This window comes from Natrix helvetica (genome assembly GCF_964273705.1).
Source record: "Natrix helvetica genome assembly, chromosome: 1".
Classification (NCBI taxonomy): Eukaryota; Metazoa; Chordata; class Lepidosauria; order Squamata; family Natricidae; genus Natrix; species Natrix helvetica.
In genome coordinates, this window is record NC_138548.1 from 308,609,125 (window position 1) to 308,632,350 (window position 23,226).

Below are 23,226 nucleotides of genomic sequence, written 5' to 3' on the forward strand. Positions count from 1 at the left end.
ATAGCAATAGCACCTAAACTTATATACCACATCACAGTGCTTTATAGCCTCTCTAAACTGTTTACAGAGTCAGCATATTGCCCCCAACAATCCAGGTCCTCATTTTACTGACCTCAGAAGTTTGGAAGACTGAGTCAACTTGAGCCACTCAGAATCAAACTCCTGGACTAAGCAGTGAGTTAGCTTGCAGTACTGCATTCTAACCACTGTCCTACCACAGCTCTTTCATTTTTTCAGGGATCAAATTTAGTTAGTTGTCTCATAGTTAACTTGTTTGGCATGGGTGACCCTTGTGGGCAAGTACTCTCATAGTGTCATTAGGATGCACAAGCCTCTTCACAACGACAATGATCCATGACAGGGAAATCTAATATATTTGTATTTATACATATTCATACAAACAGACATTTCCAACACAAGTTTAAAAAAAAGAATAACATAAGATGAAAATACAATAACATATAAAATCCATACACAAAAATCACTCACAGAAGTTAGAACATTTTTATTTATTTATTTACAGTTGTATCTTCTTCCTCAATTGCTTTGAAACTTATTGAATTTGGTACTCAAACTCATTCTGATGTGAACATTTTGTCCCAGAACTCATTGTTTGTTTGGTACTCGAACCATAAGCTTAAACTTGTTAGTGTTGGCTGCCTTGTGACTCTCTCTGTTATTCCTTATGGGAAAAATTGTTTGGTAGTCGTTTTTTTAGTACTCATCATGCCTCCTGGAATCAATTAATGAAGATTACCAAGATACCACTGTATTTTATTTGCCATCCATCTCACCATCATCTGACTCTAGGTGCTTATAACATGGTAAAAAAAACCTCTGGAAGACCAGGAACTCATTTGAGGGGCACAAAGTTCCAGAGGCTGGGGAGTCATAGTAGAAAGTCCTCTTTTACTGGACCTACCAGGCAGAATTCCTTAACCCAACAAGCATCCAACTCATATAAAATTTTTCTATAGTGTTCAGAAAAATAGATTAGACTAGACTTGACTAGACTAGACTAGACTAGACTAGACTAGACTAGACTAGAATAGAATAGAATAGAATAGAATAGAATTCTTTATTGGCCAAGTGTGATTGGATACACAAGAAATTTGTCTCTGGTGTATAAGTTCTCAGTCTACATACAACAAAGTAGTGTAATCATAAGATACCAAAAGGAGAAGGTAATAGAGAAGGTGAATAGGACGGTGGTCATACAGCAATCCTACATGGATAAATATTCTTAGACATAAGACAATATTGTGGTAATCAGGTGTTCAGCCAGGTGATGGCACAAGAAAAAAAAAGATCTTGCTTTGTAAAATCCAGTTGCACTGTATGTTCAAATTTTTCACTTGTTATGAAGTTTGACAGAAATAAATAATTTTCCTGTGTTGTTTTGGTGTTTAATATATGTGCACATATGTACAGAAACACACATACACATTACAAATATGTAGAAGTCCAGAATGGACAGTGAATCCTTCACATTTTTATAACACACTTCAGTGAAAGTGCACTTGTATTCCTGCTATAGAAAAAAAAATTGCACATTTATGAATGCCATCTCTATCTTACTGACTGAGGATATGAAAAGTTTCTGCATCATGAGCATAGCTTTCATGGTAAAGAAAGAAATGTCAAGTTGCCCTTTAAACCTAAAACAGGATGACTTGGTATATTACGATTTATAACAATAATTTTATAACTTTCTGAGATTTATAGGGATGACATTTGAAAGACTCAACAACTGGAACAAAAGTCACAAAATACAATAGCTGCCACAAAAACATCGGTTGGGCTACTAATCTATATATTTTAAGGCATCTTCATTAAATGCTTTGGGGAATGTCTTTTGAGACTAGTGTTGCCAGCCCGCATCCAGTTGGTGTTGTAAAAAATGTTAAGGTCTACTTTCCTCTTGTTCTTTTAGAGAATAACTTCTTTACTTTTATTTTACTTGTTTACTTTTAGTTGTTCTTTTGGAATATAGGTTCTTTCATCAAAGAACAGCATTAACTTTGATTTCTTTTGGAAAGTTTGTTGGCAAAAAAGGTGCTCTAACAAATTAGCATTGATAGTTTATTTATGTTTGTTTCAGAACATATCAAATTGTATGTTTTCTACAGGTTTTTTTTTGTCTTGATTTTTTTTTTACATTTAGCATAATTCAGAGAGAGTTACATTCTAGTGAAAAAAACTTGCTTCTTGGAAAGTGCATTAATCAGAGTTTATTGAAATATTTCTGTGCAGTCTGTTGTAATTATAGGTGCTTCTAAAGGGAGATTCTATATAGCTTATATAACTGTATTAAAATAATAATAATAACCTGTGCCTATCCCAGGTCCTTGGAAAACACTTGGTAGGTGATAAAAGTGTCAAAATCAGTCTTTGGAAAATATAGCTGACTTTGCAAGCAACCATAACAATAATAAGAAGTTTGAATAATGGATGTGGCAGTAGTAGAATACAAAAGAAAGAACCGGCAAAATCACAAAAAAAGGCATGTAAATAGAAGTAGAACAATTATGGCAAAAGAAAGCAAAGATAATAACAATAGTGATAGACTTGCTTTGGATACAATCCCGGAACAACAAATTTCAATGATTGAAGTGTTGTGTGTGAATAACATCTTTCTGCAGGAGTTTCCTTCCATTTTGTGGTCAATGCAGCCCATTTGGTCATTACATCCCAACTGATAGCAAATTCTGAGCAAGACATATTTTCCTCTTCATTTTATTTTTATACATGAAACAATTTTTGGGAGACTTGGAGTTTTTTCTTTGCTTTCCCCCTCCGCCCTATTTTAATTTTTCCCTAGTCCAATTACTTTACCTGATAAACTCACCCACTAACTACTAACCTTGATGGCAACAACAGCTTTACAAAGTACAACTTTCTGTTCACCAGGGATTGGCAGTCTGACTGTCAAATAGAGGAATCCATGGTTGGCTTCTATGATACTCAAGAGAGCAAGATGTTAGGGTTCTAAATACCATGCAGAAATAAATCATTGTCCAAGGCAAAACATCCTTAAAGGTCCAATTTATTCTACAGGCATGTTAGCACCTCTATGGAAAATTCCAACTCTGAATTACATCCTGAAATTCCACCCAGTTGAAAGTTCATGATCTATCCCCACACCCACAAATCCATCACATGTTCCAATCATCATTTTCCACGCTGGCATTTACACCCCTCTGGTTCCGGTCAAGTGTCGAGGTGCGGAGACAAAAGATGACCCTGAGCTTCTATAAAAGAATGTCAACAATCCATTCTACAATCCTACTCCTTTCTATTCCCCCATCCCAACTACTACACAGCATAGAAAATTATAAGAAAGTGTGGCAGGCCAAAGATCCTAAAAAGAATATAACTACAGGCCTGACACAAGAGACCAAATCAATTGTCCGCTTCAGCACTGAACAATCGGTCTGAAATCAGTCTCAAAATTCATGGTATGGTTTTGTGAAGGACTCTTATCACCTAGTTATTGCAATTAGTCATTCTATGGTCTTGTGGTTTAAGTCTGGCATGTACCTACACTAGCCAACAATTCATAGAAAACCATGATATACATTTTTTTTCAGATATAGAAGAAAGGAAGGTGATCCATTTTTAAAATATCAGCTTATCTGCATTATGAGGGCATGTGCGGTCTTTTAAAAAATATTTTACTAAAACTTTTAAAGTAAATAAAAACTAATTTGATTTCAATTTCCATTTGATAATTTTCCAATAGGTCCCATTATGTCAACTATTTATCTGTCATTTATTTGCTATAATATGCTTTTTGAGCTGAGATCCCTAAAGGTGTTTTTGGATTTGTACCTATTCCATATTTTCAACATAGCACATCTAATAAAATGATTTTTGAAGTCCAAATTAACTTTAATTTTATTATATCATAAATCCCATGCCATCCAAACCTCGGATCATAATCTTCTAATTGTAAAAGCCTCCTATTTCTCAGCAACATCCATTCTTTTATCCAGACCAAACAACAAGCAGAAAAATACATTTTTAAATCTGGTAAATTCAATCTTCCCTGCATTTTGTAAGGAATATATTTAACTCTCAGGGGTTCCCTTGCCATATAAACTTAGTTGTACATTTTTGCTATTTTTAAATGTTATGTTCATTGTTACAATTCCTACTGTTCCTACAGTTCCTACAATTCCTACAAAAATCAATCTTGGCAACATGCTCATTTTTAATACAAAGATTCTTCCCAACAGTGACAATTTTAATTTCTTCAATCTTCATGACTATCTTAATTTCAGTCCATGTCTTATCATTATTATTTTGAAACAACATCCAATTCATATTTGTCATAGTAATACTCAAATATTTAACTTTAAGATTTTCATAAATCTTAAAATCAGTTCTCAATTCTACTTGAACTTCTGGTTTTATATTTTTGTTAAAATCTTTGTCTTTTGGTTATTAATCTTTAAATATGCTAATATACCAAAGTCCTTTTGGAATGCATGTTAAAAATAGGTTTAAATTTGTATTAAACTATCAAAATAAAGAAATTTTAACAGTTAATATAGAACAGAATTAGTTATTATCCTTACTCAAATGTGTTATATACATGAATCTAGATAAATTGGCACCCTCCTATCCAGACATGCTCCATCAAAATGAGTCTGATGTATCCAGCAAATGTGACAATACCACATATGGTGGCATTTTGATGTATTAAATTTCTTTCAACTACATACATTAACAGGAATTAATATCAGATTTTTAGAAATTTCTACAATTCATTCTGGATTATCTAAACATCTGGAATTTTTATCAAGTAGTCCTGGTCATCCCAGAAAAATAACTAATTAGAATCTGATGGATAACATCTTTACTCCTCTTTTTTATTTCACTAGCAGACAGTAGTATTTATCAACAAGCTTATATAAATATTACTACAAGTTGTATTTTTGTATTCAGAACATATTCAGCAAGATTCTGTAAATCCTATTTTGAAATAAAGAATAAAACTCTAGTTAGTTATTCTAGAGCAATAGAACTCAGAGGAAAACTATTCACAACTGCATGTCTTCTTATAATTAATTTTATTATTGTTAGTGTTTTTCACTGTCAGCTCTGTGTTGGAATTATGGGAAAATATGATAAGCATTATTGGAGAGTATTAGGCTGAAGAAAATTGAATCCTAATATGATTACAAATATTGGTACAATCATAGGATGCTTTAATTACAAAGGAAAATTTATTTTCTAAAGAGCTACTAAGACTGAGCAAATATGAAATATAGCAGTCATTTTGGCATCTTAATTTGTTTCCTATGAAAATGATCCTACAGTGATTTTGCTCTTGAATATTGATTTCCAAGTGCCATTTGCCATGTTGTGTAAGTAAAAGTTCATCGGGGAAAATGCCTTATGCATTTACGCTTGAGAGAAAGACGAATATGCCAAGAATCTGTTAAGTGTGCTCCTGTCTATCTTCTTTGCCAATGCACTAATGCAAAGCCTTCCTGCATTGCAGATTTTGAAAACAGAATGGTTTGAGGGAGGGTTCCATTTGGACTAGACGTTTGCAGGAGAAATGATAGCATTGAGTGGTAATTGTAACAAAGAATTATTTTCTGTCCAGTTTTGTCTTCTTTCTTAAAACCTCTTTTTTAAATTCATAATACTCTGAATTCAGTGAAGTATATATTCTGTATATATTTTGTTTTTGTGTTCAAGTGCTTACACGTTTCATAAGATACGTTAAGACCTGATAAAGCCAAGTCTCAGAGGCAGATTTTCAGAAGTCAAAAAAAGTATGTTTGGAATTTTGCCTGCAGAAGAAGCTTGGAGAAATAAATGCAAAAAGGGAGACATGCCTGAATAGGATTCTTTTGACAATTTCAGGCAAAATGAAAAATATACCATTGCATTATGAACCCATGTATTCATACATATAAACCTACTCATCACACTGTTTCCTTTCAGAATAATCCTTCAGGGTATTGAAAATTCACATATGCTGGATAGACAATTTGGGAAGGGGATGGGAGAGCATTCCCCCATTGTACACTCTACATCTGTAAAACACTAAATTTCATTAAGTGGCACGTTGATAATTTGCTATTTAGGATTGCTTGCTGTCTACAATTTTGCACTTGCACTTTCTGTAAATATATTTACCTGTACTGGAGTATTTCATTCCTGCCACTACCATATGACAGTTGTTTATTATGAAAGAACAAGTGGATCAATTTTCAAGCAGAGAAATATCAACTAGGGACCATGTACAGCCCGTTAATAAATTGGGAGTCCTATATCACATCATGCACATTTTTAGATACTATTTCCCTTAGACTCATTTTATTTCACTATGGCCTAGATTTGTCCTTCTCGAAGAAGAGGCTTATTTACATAAGTTTAGCCTCTTTCGAATTTACCATCTTTTCTAATGATGAGAATAGAACTGTCATGCACAGCGCTGCCCATCATATCCATGGTAAGGCTTTTTGAGTGCTTTGAAGTCAGGCAACTTTTTTCCTTAGGGCTGAGAGAAAGTGACTGCCCAAAAGTTATACAGCTGGCTTTGTGTTTAAGACAGGACTAAAACTACAGTCTCATGATTTGTAGTCTGGTGCTTTTAACTATCACAGCAGACTCTCAAGGTGTTGTTATTGCATATCATAGTTCTGTAATAATTTTACAAACCATGAACTTTACAAATTACCTTCATATAAAAAGAAAACCTAATTGTTTTAACGTGTTTGTTTTGGCAGCCAAGGACCACAGGGAACAATGATAATATCAAAATGCCACCTAAAGAAAAATAGGGGAAGAAAAACCAATTCCTTGTGAGTTTTAGAAGAACGTCGCTACATCATTTTTCTTTTCTTCCGTGACCATTTTGAGATGAATGTGGAAATCACCTGATGAAAACAACAGAATCAAATAAATCACATAATGGCGAACAGAAGTTAGAGAAGTGCAGTCCAGATGCAAATTGTAGAAAAGACCATACCTTATTGGTGGGAAATATTAAGTTTAAATTTAGAAAAAATAATGTGTGTGTGGGGGAGTGTGCTAGCAAGATTTAACTTGGAGAAGATTCGGTCAAAACATAACAGTTGTGTAGGGAATAGATTCCATATGCTCACATATATGAAAAAGATACTGAGGAGCTATGAGAAGAGATAATAGACTGAAAAATGTTTTGGCCATAAACGTCAACTCCCTGCTCCATGCAAACATTCAAATTAAAATATCCCTGATATATCTCCTTTAGAAAGGGAAGCCATAAATTCCCTGAGCAGTTAGTGCCATTATCATAATTCTCCTACTGTTAAAAAATCATTCCTAATATTCAGTCAAAATCTCTTTACCCATAACTAAAACTCATTGTAATACAGCTTGTACTTGGAACAATGAGTATGCAAAAGGGAAAAGAAACAGGTTGAACTTTTCCACCTGAATCCTGTTACATAAATTGAGAAATTATATCTTAAACCCTCTCGGTCTTTTCATTACTAAGAAACATTTCGTTTCTTAAGATAGGTCTTAGTTTCTAGTTCCCTCATCATCTTCATTGCTTTTTTTCTGAAGCATTTTGGTAAAACTGTCCTTGATCAAAAATTTTCTTAAGCGTAGCTTCCAGTATACTCTGGGTAATGCTTGAAAAATGTAGAAAGAAATGAAACTATATCCCATAATTAGAAAGGACTGTCCTTAGAAAACAAAATAATTTTGTGCACATCAAACTAACCTGAACTGAGACTCCATTATTTAAATTATTTTGTTTTCACACACTGCCTTTTGTAATTTTGTAAAGTTGCAAATATCAGAGGGAGAGAATCAAGATCACGTGAAGTGTTAATACCACTTTATAATGCCTTGGTAAGGCCACACTTGGAATGCTGCATTCAGTTTTGGTCGCCACAATGTAGAAAAGATGTGGAGACTCTAGAAAGAGTGCAGAGAAGAGCAACAAAGATGATTAGGGGACTGGAGACTAAAATATATGAAGAATGGTTGCAGGAACTTTGTATGTCTAGTTAATGAAAAGAAGGACTAGGGGAGACATGATAGCAGTGTTCCAATATCTCAGGGGTTGCCACAAAGAAGAGGGAGTCAAGCTATTCTCCAAGGTATCTGAAGGTAGAAAAAGAAGCAATGGGTGGAAACTAATCAAGGAGAGAGGCAACTTAGAACTGATGAGAAATTTCCTGACAGTTAGAACAATTAATCAGTGGAACAGCTTGCCTCCAGAAGTTGTGAATGCCCCAATACTGGGAGTCTTTAAGAAGATTTTGGATAGCAATTTGTCTGAAACAGTGTAGGGTTTCTTGCCTAGGCAGGGGGTTGGACTAGAAGACCTCCAAGGTCCCTTCCAACTCTGCTATTGTATTGTATTGTATTGTATTGTATTATCTGATAGAAGTACTTTCATTCTGAACATTTTTCAGTTGTTTTATTTCAGACTAAGTTCAACATTTGCATCATTTCTTTCACCTTCGCTTCTGAGAGCCAAGAAGACAGATCTTTAATTGCTACATGCCTTTGTACTATTCTTTGGGAATTATATTTCAGATTCCTGTCAGTGTATCTATTTGTCCACAACTCCTGTTTCATTAAATATAAATAGTACAGCAACCAACATAGCAGGGAAACAAATTCTAATTTTATTTGAAAGGCTGTTGTGGGGAAATCTCCCTGGAAAATGAATTCATGATCACTTTTAAGTAAAACTAAAGTTAATACGTCTAGAATATAACAAAAGGAAGGATGAGGATAGTTTTTTTTCTTTTTCAGTGCTTGCTCCTTTTCTAATAATTTAAAGGTAACTGAGTTGGAAGGGACCTTGGAGGTCATTTAGTCCAACCCCCTGCTCACGCAGGAAACCTATACTAGGGATTTGAACCCCAAACTGCAGATCTTTCTGATTGACAGGCTCAGCGTCTTAGCAACTGAGCCACCATTTTCAGTTTACAAAATAAAGATACTTTTTCAAATGTATTTTATAAAGAAATTTATAACAAGGACAGTCAAATCCTTAAACATATTCTTCAATAATTCTTTGAGGGATTTTATAGCTAGGAGATTTTGCTATCTAAGCACAACACAGTACAACTAAAGACAATTTGTTAATCAGTCATAATAAAATTCACAACATGGTTAAAATGCACTCCATATTCTAAACCAGAAAATATTAACATTAAGCATTATTAAATATTTTGAGGCATTCAGGCTCCATTAAAAGGGAAGGCATATCACGAGGCTTAATGTTTTCAAGGGACATAGATATTGTCATTGCCCATATCCAGTGTGAAAATGAGTCTCGTGTGTACGAGTTGAATTTGGCATGGTTAGACTAAATCAAGTTGGGCCTGTTAAGCTGAGGTCATAAAAGTCATGATTATGTCTGGCTGAAACTTTCTTTATTGTTATGGCTGTAGAAGAATGGAGGCATCTAAAACTGTAGATAGTTGAGTATCTCTTCCATGTGTCAGCGATAATATTTTTTAGAAGCCCTTGCCTATTTATATTCAATAACTTACGAGCAGTTGGGGAGGTAAAACTGTGTGTTGGGGATTCATTTTGTGAGTTTGCACATATTTTCTAACAGAAGGATAAAGGAAAATATACAACAATTCTCAGCATGTAGAGGTTTGGAACTCGTCTTTCTCCATGTTTTATTTGGCAGTAGACCAGTGGTCACAGTAGCTCTTCCTGGCCTTTGCATCAACCAGAACAGTGCCATACTGTTCAGTTCTTGGCACAGGATTTTAGCTACTCTGAAATGAAGAGCAGAAAGATTAGCTCCTAACTGTAGAACATCTGGAATTGTTGTTCATATATCAAATATCTGCTTCCAGTGCTGGTAGAACATATGTGGGAAGATAGATACATGAACTGTGTATATGAAAGTGTCATTTGAGCATAAGATTAGAAATTTGGCAGTTATGCCTCAGACAGTACACATCAATAGTTTTTTTTCTTCTTCTTTAACTTCTAAATTAATGATACATATCCTGTTAACCATGTTGGAAATATATGGGGACATCAGTTTGTTTTGAGTCAGAACTATGGGTGGGACGCATGTAGGATTCTGTCTTGATGTCTCAAGTATTGGCAGCTTCACATTTTCATGTCCTCTCTAAAGGCACTTCTCTCCAAGAGAAATGTTTCCTGATAGTCTTTATGTGCAACGTGTGCTTGTATATATATAAATATTTAGATGAAAGTTAGATGAAAATTTAGTTCAAAGGCAGGCAGCTGAGACAGTTCATTGTGCCCTCAACCCCAGTGTTTCCCTGATGAATGTTCTCATATAAAACAATTCACCTCTTTCCACTTCATTAAAATGCTCTCACCCAACTTAAGTAAGTTGAAACTAGCCATTAGTTTACATGTCAATGAAGCTGCTGCATCAAATGATGGGGCACATTTCTCTGCTCCACATCACAGGTGGTATTCAGTCATTCAGATGAACCCGTAGCTCCAACAATCAGTTGGCCCTGCCCACCCGCCCCCATCCTATCCTGTCTTGTCCTTTATTTCCTGCTTTCTAGCTTATCTCAATCGTGCAGTACAGCTGATTCCCCCCCCCTCACTGTTCTACTTACCGTTGGTGATGTGGAAGGTAAGCAGCTGAGCTTCTAAATGCTCCATTTTCAGTGCTGCATGTAAGCGCTTTAAGTGCGCATGCATGAAGCACATGTGTGCCAGAGGTGGGTTGTTCCCAGTTTGGCCCGGATCTGACGAACTGGTAGTGGCTGCGGCAGGAGGCTCTGCCCACGTGCCCGGATGCATCTGCACACGCATAAGCGCGCACATGCACACAAGCAAACCAGTAGTAAAAAAAATGGAAACCCACCCCTGGTGTGCATGCACAAAGCGTGCACTCACTGAACCAGTTGTTAAACCGGCAGCATCCCACCACTGCTCCACGTGTTAATATTAAGGATTACCTCTTCCTCTGGAAGAGAATCATGTTTCGTCTGTGCTTATAACACAGATAAATAAAATTGCCTGTTGATCCATTGTAGCAATGTAGGGTTGTAAGAATATTGCAACTCCATGGGCAACCAAAATTCTAGGCATCTGAGGCCTCTTTCATGTATTTGTTTGAGAAGATAAAGCTAGAATGAATGAATCACAAAGTCCTGAAATATCAATGTCATGGGATTAAGTCAAGATGGTATTGCCACAAAACAAAGGCATTCTAGGCATTGTCTGGTCATAAATATGCTCTTACCTCAATAAGTGTGGAAAGGAAAGGAAAAAAGCAAATACTCCAGCCAACTCATTCTTTTAGTGAAGTAACTCGAGTTCCATTGCAATCCTCAGTCCTTATAAATTATTTTAAGGAAAAGACATTTCTGTTAGGATTCATCCCTTCATGAATTTCAGTGGAGAGTAATACTGAAATTTGCTTCCAATTGACATTTTTCCAGGGTAAAATTTCATTTGCTGATGGAGTTAGCAAGTAATAAAATAGAAATAATAAGGTAACTCTCCTTCTAGTAAAGTTATATTTCTTCTCTTTATTCATTCCAGTAAAATCTCTGAATGGTTTACAAGAAAATGAAAATACTGTATGTACACATACACAATGGCAATTTCAGAGCATTTACACACAAGCAATTTAATGACATCATTCAGTCATTGCTGAATGAAGAGTCTTCATATAATCACAACAATGCCAAGGTCACAAATCACCAGTAAAGTAATGCTCTCAATAAAAGTGTGAATAGACTGACAAAAATTGGAAGGGAATAGTCAAAACGATGAAATGAAAAATCTTTCCAGAAGGTGAAGGGGAAGAGATGGATTCAGAGAAGTCCCTCAAAAGAAATACTCATTGCATTCATGCTGAAGAAGACTTTTCTTTGGGGTTTTGGTATCATTTGAAATCTAATCAACCAATTTCATTGTATACAACCAATTTCGTTGTATACATGATGTACAATGATAATAAAGGCTATATTATACTATGACGTGCCTTACAAAATGCTTTCAGATCCTAGTTTAAAACATCTAATGTCCAGAACTAACTTACACTAGAACTTCTTTTTCTTTTCTTTTTTTCAGATCCTGCAATTGTGAATGGAGTTTACTGGTCTGAATCATTAAACAAAGTGTTTGTTGACAACTTTGGCCATGACCCTTCCCTTATATGGCAGTACTTTGGAAGCGCAAAGGGATTTTTCAGGCAGTATCCAGGTAAGACAAAAAATGCATGTGCTTCTTTTCTGTCCTACTCTTGTTACGTGCATTTATTTGCTGTTCTTAAAAGAGTAGCAGCAGTCAATTACTAATGGCATAGGGCAGCGATGGCGAACCTTTTTTGGCTTGTGTGTCATAAGTGGGGGGACCACAGGGGGGTCGTGTGCAGGCATGCCACACCCATAATGCAATGCGTGACCCTCCCAGTGCACATGAGCTCACTACAGGCGCAACCCCCCATTTTTACATGCTTTTTTGCCCTCCCCAGGCTCCAGAGGCTTTATAGGAGCCGGGGGAGGGCAAAAACAGCCTACCCCGCCCCCCTGGACGCCCTCCAGAGGCTTCAGGGACCGTCAGGAGGCTTCCCTGATGCCTTCAGAGTTCTCAAAATGACCCTCCGACTTCCGGTTTGCTCGGAGGATCGTTTTGAGCGTTCCGGAGGCTTCAGGAGCAGTCAAAACGACCCTCCGAGCAAACCGGAAGTCTGTTCCCGAAATTCATGTTTGCCTGTAAGGCCGTTTTTTTGCACTCCGGAGGCTTCATGGAAGCTCATGAAGCCTCCGGAGGGCCTCGGGGGGGCCGGGGGAGGCTCTTTTCACCATCCCCAGGCTCCTATAAAGCCTCTGGAGCCTCTGGAGCCTCTGGAGGGCGAAAAATGGCTTTTAAAAAGGGTGAACTCAGGTGGCCAGCACGCGCATGCACGCTGGCCAGCTGATATGGCAGCGCCTTGTATGCCCTGACAAATGGCTCAGGTGGCACGCGCGCCATAGGTTTGTCATCACTGGCATAGGGCAATATACAGTAGGCAGCATTGGTGGAAGTACCGTATTTTTCAGAGTATAAGATACACTTCTCCAGCCTAAAAGAGGCTGAAAATTTGGGTGCATCTTATACTCTGAATGTAGCCCCATCATCCCCCTCCCTTCAGCTTCCATGCAGCTTCTTCCTGGGTGCAGATATTGCCACAGACAATGGGTTGCGTTTTTGGACTCCACACTTCATGTTTACAGCCTACAAACACTCTGTTTGATCGTCAGAGCACATTGCCACTGATCGTTGCCTCCACACATCACGTTTTCAGCTTCTGCGCATCACATTTTATGCCTCTGTACACCCCATTTTTGGCCTCTGCATGTCGCATTTTTGGCCGGAGATCGCGTATGCTCACAACCAATGAAGTAATGTGCAGAATCCCCCCTCCCCAATTTTCCTCCCCAAATACTAAGGTGCGTCTTATACTCCAGAGTGTCTTATTCTCCGAAAAATATGGTATTTCACCATCAGAATAAATCAGTTCTGTTTGGAAAAGAGTGAAGAAACACAATCTCAACAAGTGAATGAGTTTTAATATCAGTCTTTCAGTGGCCCTTTTTTGTACTTTTTGTTTCTTTTACTACCAAGTCTGTCTGAAAACAGCAAACTTCCTTATTTTTCTTGGTGGAAACAGCTGAAACCCTTAGGACAGATCCCCTGCTGTAACAGTATTTGAATGTTTAATAGAAAGGAAGTTTTAATTTTGCTTATGAGTTTAGAAAACATGACTTAAGGCTGCAGTAGTGCTGACTCCACAGCTGTGACAATAAAAGCTCATAACTAAAAATAATATTTTAAAGGGAGCATTTTAGAAGGGCTTAACTGTTTCCTCGTTTTTTTACCTAATCTTAAATGTTACCATGCCATTTCTTCTCTGCTGCCAAGTAATGATTTTGCTAACTAACTAAATCAGTCAGATTTCACCTTTTGCTGATTTCTGCTGGAAGCTTTGGCAGCCTAAGGATATTGTAATATGGGTAGAAGAACTCTGTCCATAGGTAGCTTGAATGTAACTTTTACCTCCTCTTGTTTCTAGTAGTGAATTCAAAGGAGGGAATGTCATAAATTAAGGCCATATTACTAAAATATTGTTTTGCTTTTATTCAGCATAATATACTGTATGTCCTGTGAATACCTAGGTTTATTGGAATGGGAGCCCAACCTTTTAAGTTGAAAATGTGGACACAATTACTAATACATTACTGCAGTATAATTAGCCTTTTTCATAATTTAAGGAGAACAAATGAAATAAATAGATAAAATACTATGCATGTTGAAATACCATATAAATATGGTATAAAGGATAATTTATTAGCAATGGAAATGATCCAGTCAAAGATAAAAATATTTCATATGATTGGTGCTCCCAGGCTAGCTTTCTTAGGATAAAGCATTGAATTCTACTTGCATCATAGCTAGAAAAAAATATTTTGATTCTTATCTTATTTTAAATTTTGATTAAAAGTACAGTGATCAACTATACAATGAGAATAAAGAGAAATTTAAGAATAAAAAAAATCAGAAAGGAAATAGCAAACAAAACAACAATTCTCACATGGTTTCTGAATAGAATTTTATGAAATGATATAACATTTTAAATGTATGTATTCATTATTGTTGTCCCAAAGAAAGACCTTTGTATACATTGCGATATTCTATTAGCTGTGTGATTATTAATTGAAGCTTACATGTGAATAAAATAGTCTTTAAATAATATTTTAGACCTTTATTCAAATAATATTTTAGACTTTTTTTTTTTAAAAAAATAATTTTTCAACAAATAATGTTTCTTACACTTTTAAACAATATTGATCTAGCGTAAGAAATAATTTTCATAATGGTACAGTACAATGGTGAGATTCACTTACCCTCGCTATTGGTTTGCAAATGTGAGCATGCTTGCACTTGCGCTTATTACACTCGCACACACCACATTCTGTGCATGCACACTGCCTTCGGTGCATGCGCAGAAGGTCACGCATTACATTGGGATGGGTGGGCGGAGCCACCACCAGCAACCACTACCAGCAGACCTATAATAATATAGGTATTGATTTTGTTGTACTGGCTTTTCCAGTGGTTTTAAGATGGTGTAATGCTTTTGATTTACTCCCAATTAATTTATATATAGTGTTCGTTCTGAAACTGATACACATCTATTTGTCAACAAATGGGTGGCTTGATGAAAGGAGAGAAATTCCTCTTCTGGTTGGGCAAGAGCCCTCGCAGGATTTAAGCAATCTTAGAAACATCAGTATCAGAGCTGTTGGAGATGGATGGAAAGACAGCTCTGGTGATTAAGATTAAATATTTTTTTAAAACAACAGGGTTTACTTTCAATTGGGCTTGCCAACCAGGTCAATACATTAAAAAAAAAAAACAATTTCAAGGAAGAAAAACATACATTGGAAGTTTTAATGGCGTAATATTGTTTTCCACTCCAGGAATTAAATGGGAACCAGATGAAAATGGAGTCATTGCGTTTGACTGCAGAAATCGAAAATGGTAGGTCATGATTATGAATTTCAGAAAAATTAAGCTGATAGAAACGGCCACTGTGTATACTTGTTAAAGCTGCACTGGAATGGCACAAGTAGTGAAAGGGAGGGAGTCAGTGGCACTTGTGTTTCTGGGCAAAAGAACAAAAAGTGAGTAATCTCCTGGTAGGTGGGATCTTGACAAACAGGCATTGCTGACTTGTAACAGGAGAAAAGTTGCTCACATAGACTCCTCCCTTCTTTCATTGCAGGGATGCCTTTTCCTAATTTCCTAATATCCTGTATTGGTTAGTAGTGGCCCTGAATGTGGATCCCAATGAATTCAATTTACATTCTTCCCTTTTCCTCTTTTCCTGTCATCCAGGTATATTCAGGCAGCCACATCTCCTAAAGATGTTGTCATTTTAGTTGATGTTAGCGGCAGCATGAAAGGACTTCGCTTGACTATTGCAAAACAAACAGTATCTTCCATTTTGGATACCCTTGGAGATGATGACTTTTTTAATATAATTGCTGTGAGTATCTCTATCTTCCTTTTCTTATTAAGTTGTTCTTTTATCATTGATGTTGTTCTGGGGTTCTTTGTACACACACACAAACACATCCTTGAAAATTTTATACTCAGGGTAGCTTTTAACATTGTACAATGATAGTTTTCACAAAAACAATAATTAAAAGGTTTAATATACAACAGGCAATTTATATATATCAAAATATTTCAGAATTGGAAGAATAAATATGTCATTGCCTGGAGCTTAACACATAAATAAAGAAATATATTAGCAAATTTAATTCAACAAGGAAACTGTAGATACGAAATATTATTTTATTAGTCCAAAGCTGGCAAATTATTGTGAATTTCTTGTCTCAAAGCAAAAACCAGATATTCTGTATGGTAGTGATCAAAGGCAGTTTAAGCATACATATCCACTAGTGGAAGACCTTAACTACAGGAAAGTGAATTGCTTTACATCTGATAATCATGAAAAGGGAAACAGGGGATCTTTTCATAATATGAAATCACTACAGATAGAGTTCTAGAAAGAAACACAACACTATAGCATTGTATATTAGTTGAATAAAGGTCCTAACTGTTATTCTAACAGACCAACTCTGCACTTAAAACAGGAAGCAATAAGGAGTAACATAAATCCTTGTGTGAATTATACAGATTGGCCCAATAATAAACATTCCAGTTTTAAGGATAGTACATGAGAGGTACAAGGAATATCTCTGCTCATAAACAAACATGTACAGAACACTACCTAAGTTCCTGAACTGTTAATCTTATAATAATGCCTTAGAAACTTGTTCTGTGGATAGTCAAGTACTCCAAGGATCCAATACCATCTCTAAGGTCAAAGGCAAGGTTCACTGCCTCTCTGAGTGATGAGGCTTTCAAAATTGTTGCGGGCTCAAAGTAGGCAAGGTCAGAAGGAATCATTTATGAGAATCCTCACCTGAGGTTATGTAGTTCCATTTCCATCAGTACTTGGTCACCGAGACCGAGAAGGTTGAAGTAAGAATTGAACATCAAATATCTTCCAAGGCTAGAATCTTTAGTTTAGTTTATAAGGGATGATCTTATCCCTTATATTTAGTATTTAGGATTGCTGTGAAACAAATTATTAAAAAAAATTAAAAAGCAACATATATTTTCATAGTACTTTTTTAAAATATTTGTTTGGATTGGAAGCTCTTATTAAAATAAGTTTTAATTCTTGATCCATGATGACACATTTTCTTAATAATATGTTTCTACAATCTTAAATTGATTATGCACATTGCTATGTTATTGAGTAGCTTAAGAATCCAAATATTTAGAGATAGTAATCTGTTAAATATATATTACTACTCTATAATTACTGAAAATTTGCTTTCAGAAGCCTGTAGAACGCATCTACTTTCTCAGACAGGAAACATTAAAATTTATGTCATATATATCATCATAGTGCCTTTATTCATCTATAGTTAATAATTATATTTTTATTAGTGGAAGTTCACAACTTAGGAAATCACAATATGTCTGAAATAAATTTCTCAATCCCCCACATCCAGTTTTGGTTCTAACAACAGCCTATCAATTGTCTGTGAATTCAGATCGATGAACAATTTTCAATTTCTGTCATAGGCTATCACTGAAATCCATTTGCAAGCTGGTTCCAGTTCTTTTGTGTTCAGTCATAAAGTAATTACATGTTGCTAGATAGACATCAGTTCAAATATAATCTTCATTTAAGAAAACCATGATTGGTTTACCCTAAACCTAGCTACTTGTTACATATGCCTTAATAATATATAATATAAAGTATAATAATAATATAAAGTGCTGCCATCCAAAACATTCTAGGGGGTTTTATCCGACCCAATTTAGAGTGGTTATACACATAGCCAAATTAATATTAGAAGCAAAACTGTAGTGAAAGATTTATTATTTAATAGTGGATGGAAGACATTTTTGCACATCTGTATAGGAACTTCTAGACAAAAATGTGGTGTGGGTTTGGACACAAATCTTGGTTTTATGGAATCAGTTCTGTCATTTCTGTATGAAATTGCAACTTTGTCACCATTCAACACTGTAGTAAAGTGTGACTCCACATGTTTGCATATATGACAGCAGTTGCAGTAGTCCCAGTTACCTCTATGAGGCAAACCCTGCACAGTTGAAGTGGCATGGAGTCATATAATTGCCGTTTGAGGCTTCCTGTTTTCTTCTCCATTGACTGGCAGGATAATGAAATTGCAAGCCAGCTGCCAAGTGCCCAAATTGCGATTACATGACTATGGGCACACTGCAGTGGCTGTATTGTACCCATTGTAAACACCCATTGTTCAGCACCATTGTAACTCTGAATGGTCACTGAACGAGTGGTCTTTCAACAAGGATTACTTGTATATATGCATCATATTTGTTTATTAGTCTCCTGGTCGACATTTTTGCGTCACATTTCTGAGAGCTGAAACAGATACAGATTTCTATAATCTATATACTGTACTGCTAAAATTCTCATTGTCATGCCCTTTAATTGGATGAAACAGTGTACCATATGGCAACATTTTTTTGAACCAAGGAACCTTAAGTGGCCTAACTCAGGGGTGTCAAACCGGCAGCCCATGGGCTGGATGCATCAAGGGCAGGCCACACCCACCCCAGCTCCACAAATTGGAAAAACATCACAAAATGTCACTTGACAGCAATGTGACACTGTGAGTTTAACACCCATGGACTAACTGGAATATGTCCAAAATCTGGGCCCCATGATTCCTAAGGAAATAAAATTTGGGAAAGTTGTTCTTGTTTCAGTGTTACTGGCTGCTACTATGCTTTTGCTGTTGTCACATGATCTTCATTTTCAACATTTTGTGATAATTTCCCAGCCTATTTTGCAATCCCTTATACCCTCCCCCAGTTAGCAGCAGCCATTTACTTGTCTGATGAAAAGGAAAGGGAAGGGAGGAAGAAATCCCTGCATGCTTTTCCTAGACCATGGCACTCCCCACAGTCTCCCTCAACCTGTGTCACTTCACTGCATGTATTCTCCAACCCATGCCTTCCTTGACCCATGCAATATCTCTTGCGCATCCCTACACATCTTGCCTGACCTGTACTACTCCTGCAGGCCTTCCCTGTGGCATCTCTTTCATTTTCCACATGCACCCTCCCTGACACTCATCACCAGTCATGCACCATCCCTGACCAGCATGGCACCTTTTGTGACCAAGCCACTCTCCTAGCTCATTGCACTCCCCCCCATGTACTCTTCTTGACTCACATTGCACTTCTGCATGCACCTCTCATGCACCCCCAGGCCTCATTCACAACCTGTGGTGCTCACCCATGTGATTCCTCTGACCTCTTAAAATTGTACATAATAAAATAAAAGCAACAGCAAGATTAAACATGGAATAATTAAATAATGATAGACAATAATATACATGTGTATTACTATTAGAAATATATGTTGGTTGAATGTAATAACTATGATTAATTCTACTAGTTCTATTTGTATTAGAATGTATGACACCCAGGTGCCACACTGTTCACGCATTGATACATATATATCAAATAAAATTAAAAAAACTTGGAGGAAAAAAGATGAATTACGAGATAATTCTTCTCATATGTGGCCAGTCTGGTCTTGGAGACTTAAACTTATTTATAATATCCAGGTGCATACTACTCATCTTCTTTATTTATCTTGTGGCAGTTGTCCCACTCAGAAGCATTTGAATTTATTATCTCATAGAGATAATAGTTTTCCAGTATGTCATTAATTTTGAAATAACTAAATTTATTATATTGTTTTAAAAGACTAAACATTGTTATTAAGCTCTAAACTAAACACAAATATTATAAACCAAGGTAGACCAACGTATTCTTCCTAACTTATGCAATGCCTTTCATGCACGTTCATGTACCATTTCTGACCTATACTCCTGCACAACCCTCACTTCCTCCCCCACCAGGGAGGGAGGAAGATGGGAAAGAAGGAAGGAAGGAAGGAAGGATTGATTTGGAAGTTTATTTTTAAATAGAGGGTAGAAGTTGTAGTGGAAACTTTATTTGCTCAGTATCTCCATGCTACAAGAGCAAAATGAAAATAGCAAAATACCTGTACCATTTCAGAAGAAAATAGGAAGGAAGGAAGGAAGGAAGGATGATGGAAGGAAGGATGATTTGTGACGCTTTTTGCCACAAGGAAATTCAATGGGGAAACTGGCGGAAAGTCAGAAGTTGCTCCTGCTCCCACTGCAGTTTTACCTAAATGTAATTGTTAGATATCTACAATAGTAAGTATGGTTTCCACCAAGGTTCTCTGTTCCGGCGGGAACAGAGGTTTGATTCTATTGGCTGAGAGTCTGACAGCTCTCTATAAAAGGGCTGTTGTCAGACCCAGTCTTTGCTGGATTGTTCACACTTGTTGTTGCTGTTAATAAAGAGCTGTTGCACTGTTAGCCTGTGTCTGCCTATCCATTGCCCAATCTAACAGTAATCATTCCCTTTCTCTCTTTAGATAAGGAAATATTTTTGAAACAATGACCCAAGAGATCACATCTAGTTATCACTAGTTTTCATTAACTATAAAGTGAGATAATTGTCATTGCAAAAGGTGGTATTGAACACTATTCCAGTCCTATAGTTAAATAGTTCTGTTGTCTTATGTCTTTCATTTCATCTGCCAATAATTTTGTTTCTTAGTAAATCCATGAATAAAGTTACCAAAAACTCCAGTGCGTAATATAACCATAAAAAGATAATACAACAAAAAAGAGGTGTGTCTTTCAGGGATTACTTATTGCAAAAACTATATAAAATTGATGGACTGTTGTAGATGATTGCATTACCAAAGGAACTATTAAACTATGCATTTGCTTTTCTGTAGTTTAAATTCAGTATAAGATCAGATCGGCAGCGCATGAACTGAAATGTCTGCGGTGATGAAAAAGAAATGTTTGCTTTGAAGTGAAATTCTAAGTGAAGCATTAAATTAACAATGTTATCATAAAACAGAGTGCTAATTCTGCCTGGGGAAAACATTTTTATAGAAAAGTAGGCTATCTCTTAAGTGAACAATTATCTCAGAATTCTTCTAAATTTAATTTAAGTTTTTCATAGAAAAGATTTGAGAAGAAAAATGAATGCAGAAGAAGAAAGTCTATTGATTATTTTTGAATTTGTGCGCAGTAAATGATTGTTTGCTGCCCAGAGTCACTTGCTCAAGGCAGACAGCTATAAGACATTGAATAAACAAGCAAACAAATGAAATGAAGTAAAATAAAATAATATGGAAGAACTCTTGAGAGGCATAGTCTTACCTCAGCTGAGAATGATTTGTAGGATTCATTTAAGGGGTTGCCAAGCTAAAAGAAGGGGTATGAATTGTCACCTTATTTTAGGAATGAATGACAAGAGAATGGTTATAATTCATTAATGATACATTCCTGATAGAGAGAAGGTTTCTAATCCAATTCTTAATACCTCTAAAAAGTATTGAGTCCTTCATGAAATATGTAAACTAGCCACTAGGCAGGGTAAAACAATACTGTAGTGAAACTGATAGCTTGAGGGACACACGGTTGTGACAAAGAAAGAGGACTTTATGACAAGGAGAAAACCAATAGTTGAACTTTCTCCTTTCATCTTTGGAATTGCTTCTGACATTGAACACCACAAGGAAGGGCACATGTTATGAGTTGAACATGGAGCAGCAACAAGGTACATTAGGAAAAATATCCTTGAAGTGAAGATAAGATGGAAGGGAAGGGAAGGGAAGGGAAGGGAAGGGAAGGGAAGGGAAGGAAGGAAGGAAGGAAGGAAGGAAGGAAGGAAGGAAGGAAGGAAGGAAGGAAGGAAGGAAGGACAGACAATGCCACATCACAAGAAGAAAATTTAGTTTTAAGTAATTTTAGCTTAAAAAAAATAAAGAATGAATGGTAAACAGTACCATGAAAAATGCCACAGTGTTCAAAGTGAAATTTTCATTTTCGTTAAGGATAAGATATCAAATTGACTTAAACTTTATTCAGATTTGGATTTTTCATTTTGAATGAGATACAGTATATTTACAACTGGCTCATCTGAGTTCACAGACTACTCTTTAAACAATCTTGAAACAAAAATCAATGTAAACGATTGGTGCAAGAAGAACAAATGTATAATTTCCTCTCAAATGCTGTCAGACTTAACTGAAAAAAAAAGTATTTTGAGAATTTTGTGCCTCTCAATGTTCACTTGAGCGTGCCCTGCTGGGAATTGTGGCTCTGATCTCTTAATTGCAGCTATAAAATATTTAAACAGTATAAATATAGAAACTTGTTTTCTAGAGTTACTTCAGGAATGAGGAACATTTCTCAGTCTTCTGAGAACAAATGTCATTTTCATAGAGAATGCATGGAGAAGAATTATATTATATTTTATTATATTATGGGAGCTGAATGAGCACAGGATCTATCAGAACTAAAATATGTTCATACACTGACCCTCCATAAGAGATCCTTTTGAAACTAAGTCTTCTTTTGAAATAAATTTTATTGAAGTAAATGGACATGTAAAAATAATGATTAGTATTCAGTAATGTTTGACATAGAGAGTTAGTTTGGTTTAATGGTTAAAAGACCTTAGACCTAGGAATGGAATGGAATTCTTTATTGGCCAAGTGTGATTGAACACACAAGGAATTTGTCTTTGGTGCATTTGGTCTCAGTGTACATAAAAGGACAAGAATCAACACTTAATGATAGCCATACAATACAAATAAGCAATCAGGAAACAATCAATATCAATATAAATTGTAAGGACACAAGCAACGAAGTTACAGACCTGCAGTAATAAGTGGGGGGAAATGGATGATGGGAACGATGAGAAGACTAATAGTAATAGTAATGCAACCTTAGTGAATGGTTTGACAGTGGTGAGGGAATTATTTGTTTAGCAGAGTGATGGCGTTCGGGGAAAAACTGTTCTTGTGTCTAGTTGTCTTGGTATGCAGTTATGTACAGAAAGAAGGAGATTGTATGTTTTAATCCTGCCTTTGAGCCAGTCACTCTCTTTCAGCCCTAGGAAGAAAGCATTGACAAACTTCTTTTAAAAAATATGTTGCCATCAACTCACCAAGAGTTAAGGCAGCCCAAAAATACTTTTAGGAAAATTTAGCTGGCCCTACATATTATAAGAGATCCAGGTAAACTGTTATTTGGTTCTTCTATTTTTCATTAA

The 23,226-nt window shown here is 36.1% G+C and overlaps 1 protein-coding gene across 3 annotated transcripts in view; it reads left to right on the forward strand.

The window, feature by feature from the left end:
- The window catches only part of CACNA2D3 (calcium voltage-gated channel auxiliary subunit alpha2delta 3), a 631,895-nt gene that overhangs the window by 297,764 nt on the left and 310,905 nt on the right, over window positions 1-23,226 (forward strand). For all 3 annotated transcript variants that reach the window (XM_081935818.1, XM_081935819.1, XM_081935820.1), the window contains exons 6-8: window positions 12,061-12,192; window positions 15,453-15,513; window positions 15,871-16,021. In XM_081935818.1, coding sequence (XP_081791944.1) covers window positions 12,061-12,192; window positions 15,453-15,513; window positions 15,871-16,021 — 344 coding nt within the window. The remainder of the gene's footprint in view (window positions 1-12,060; window positions 12,193-15,452; window positions 15,514-15,870; window positions 16,022-23,226) is intronic.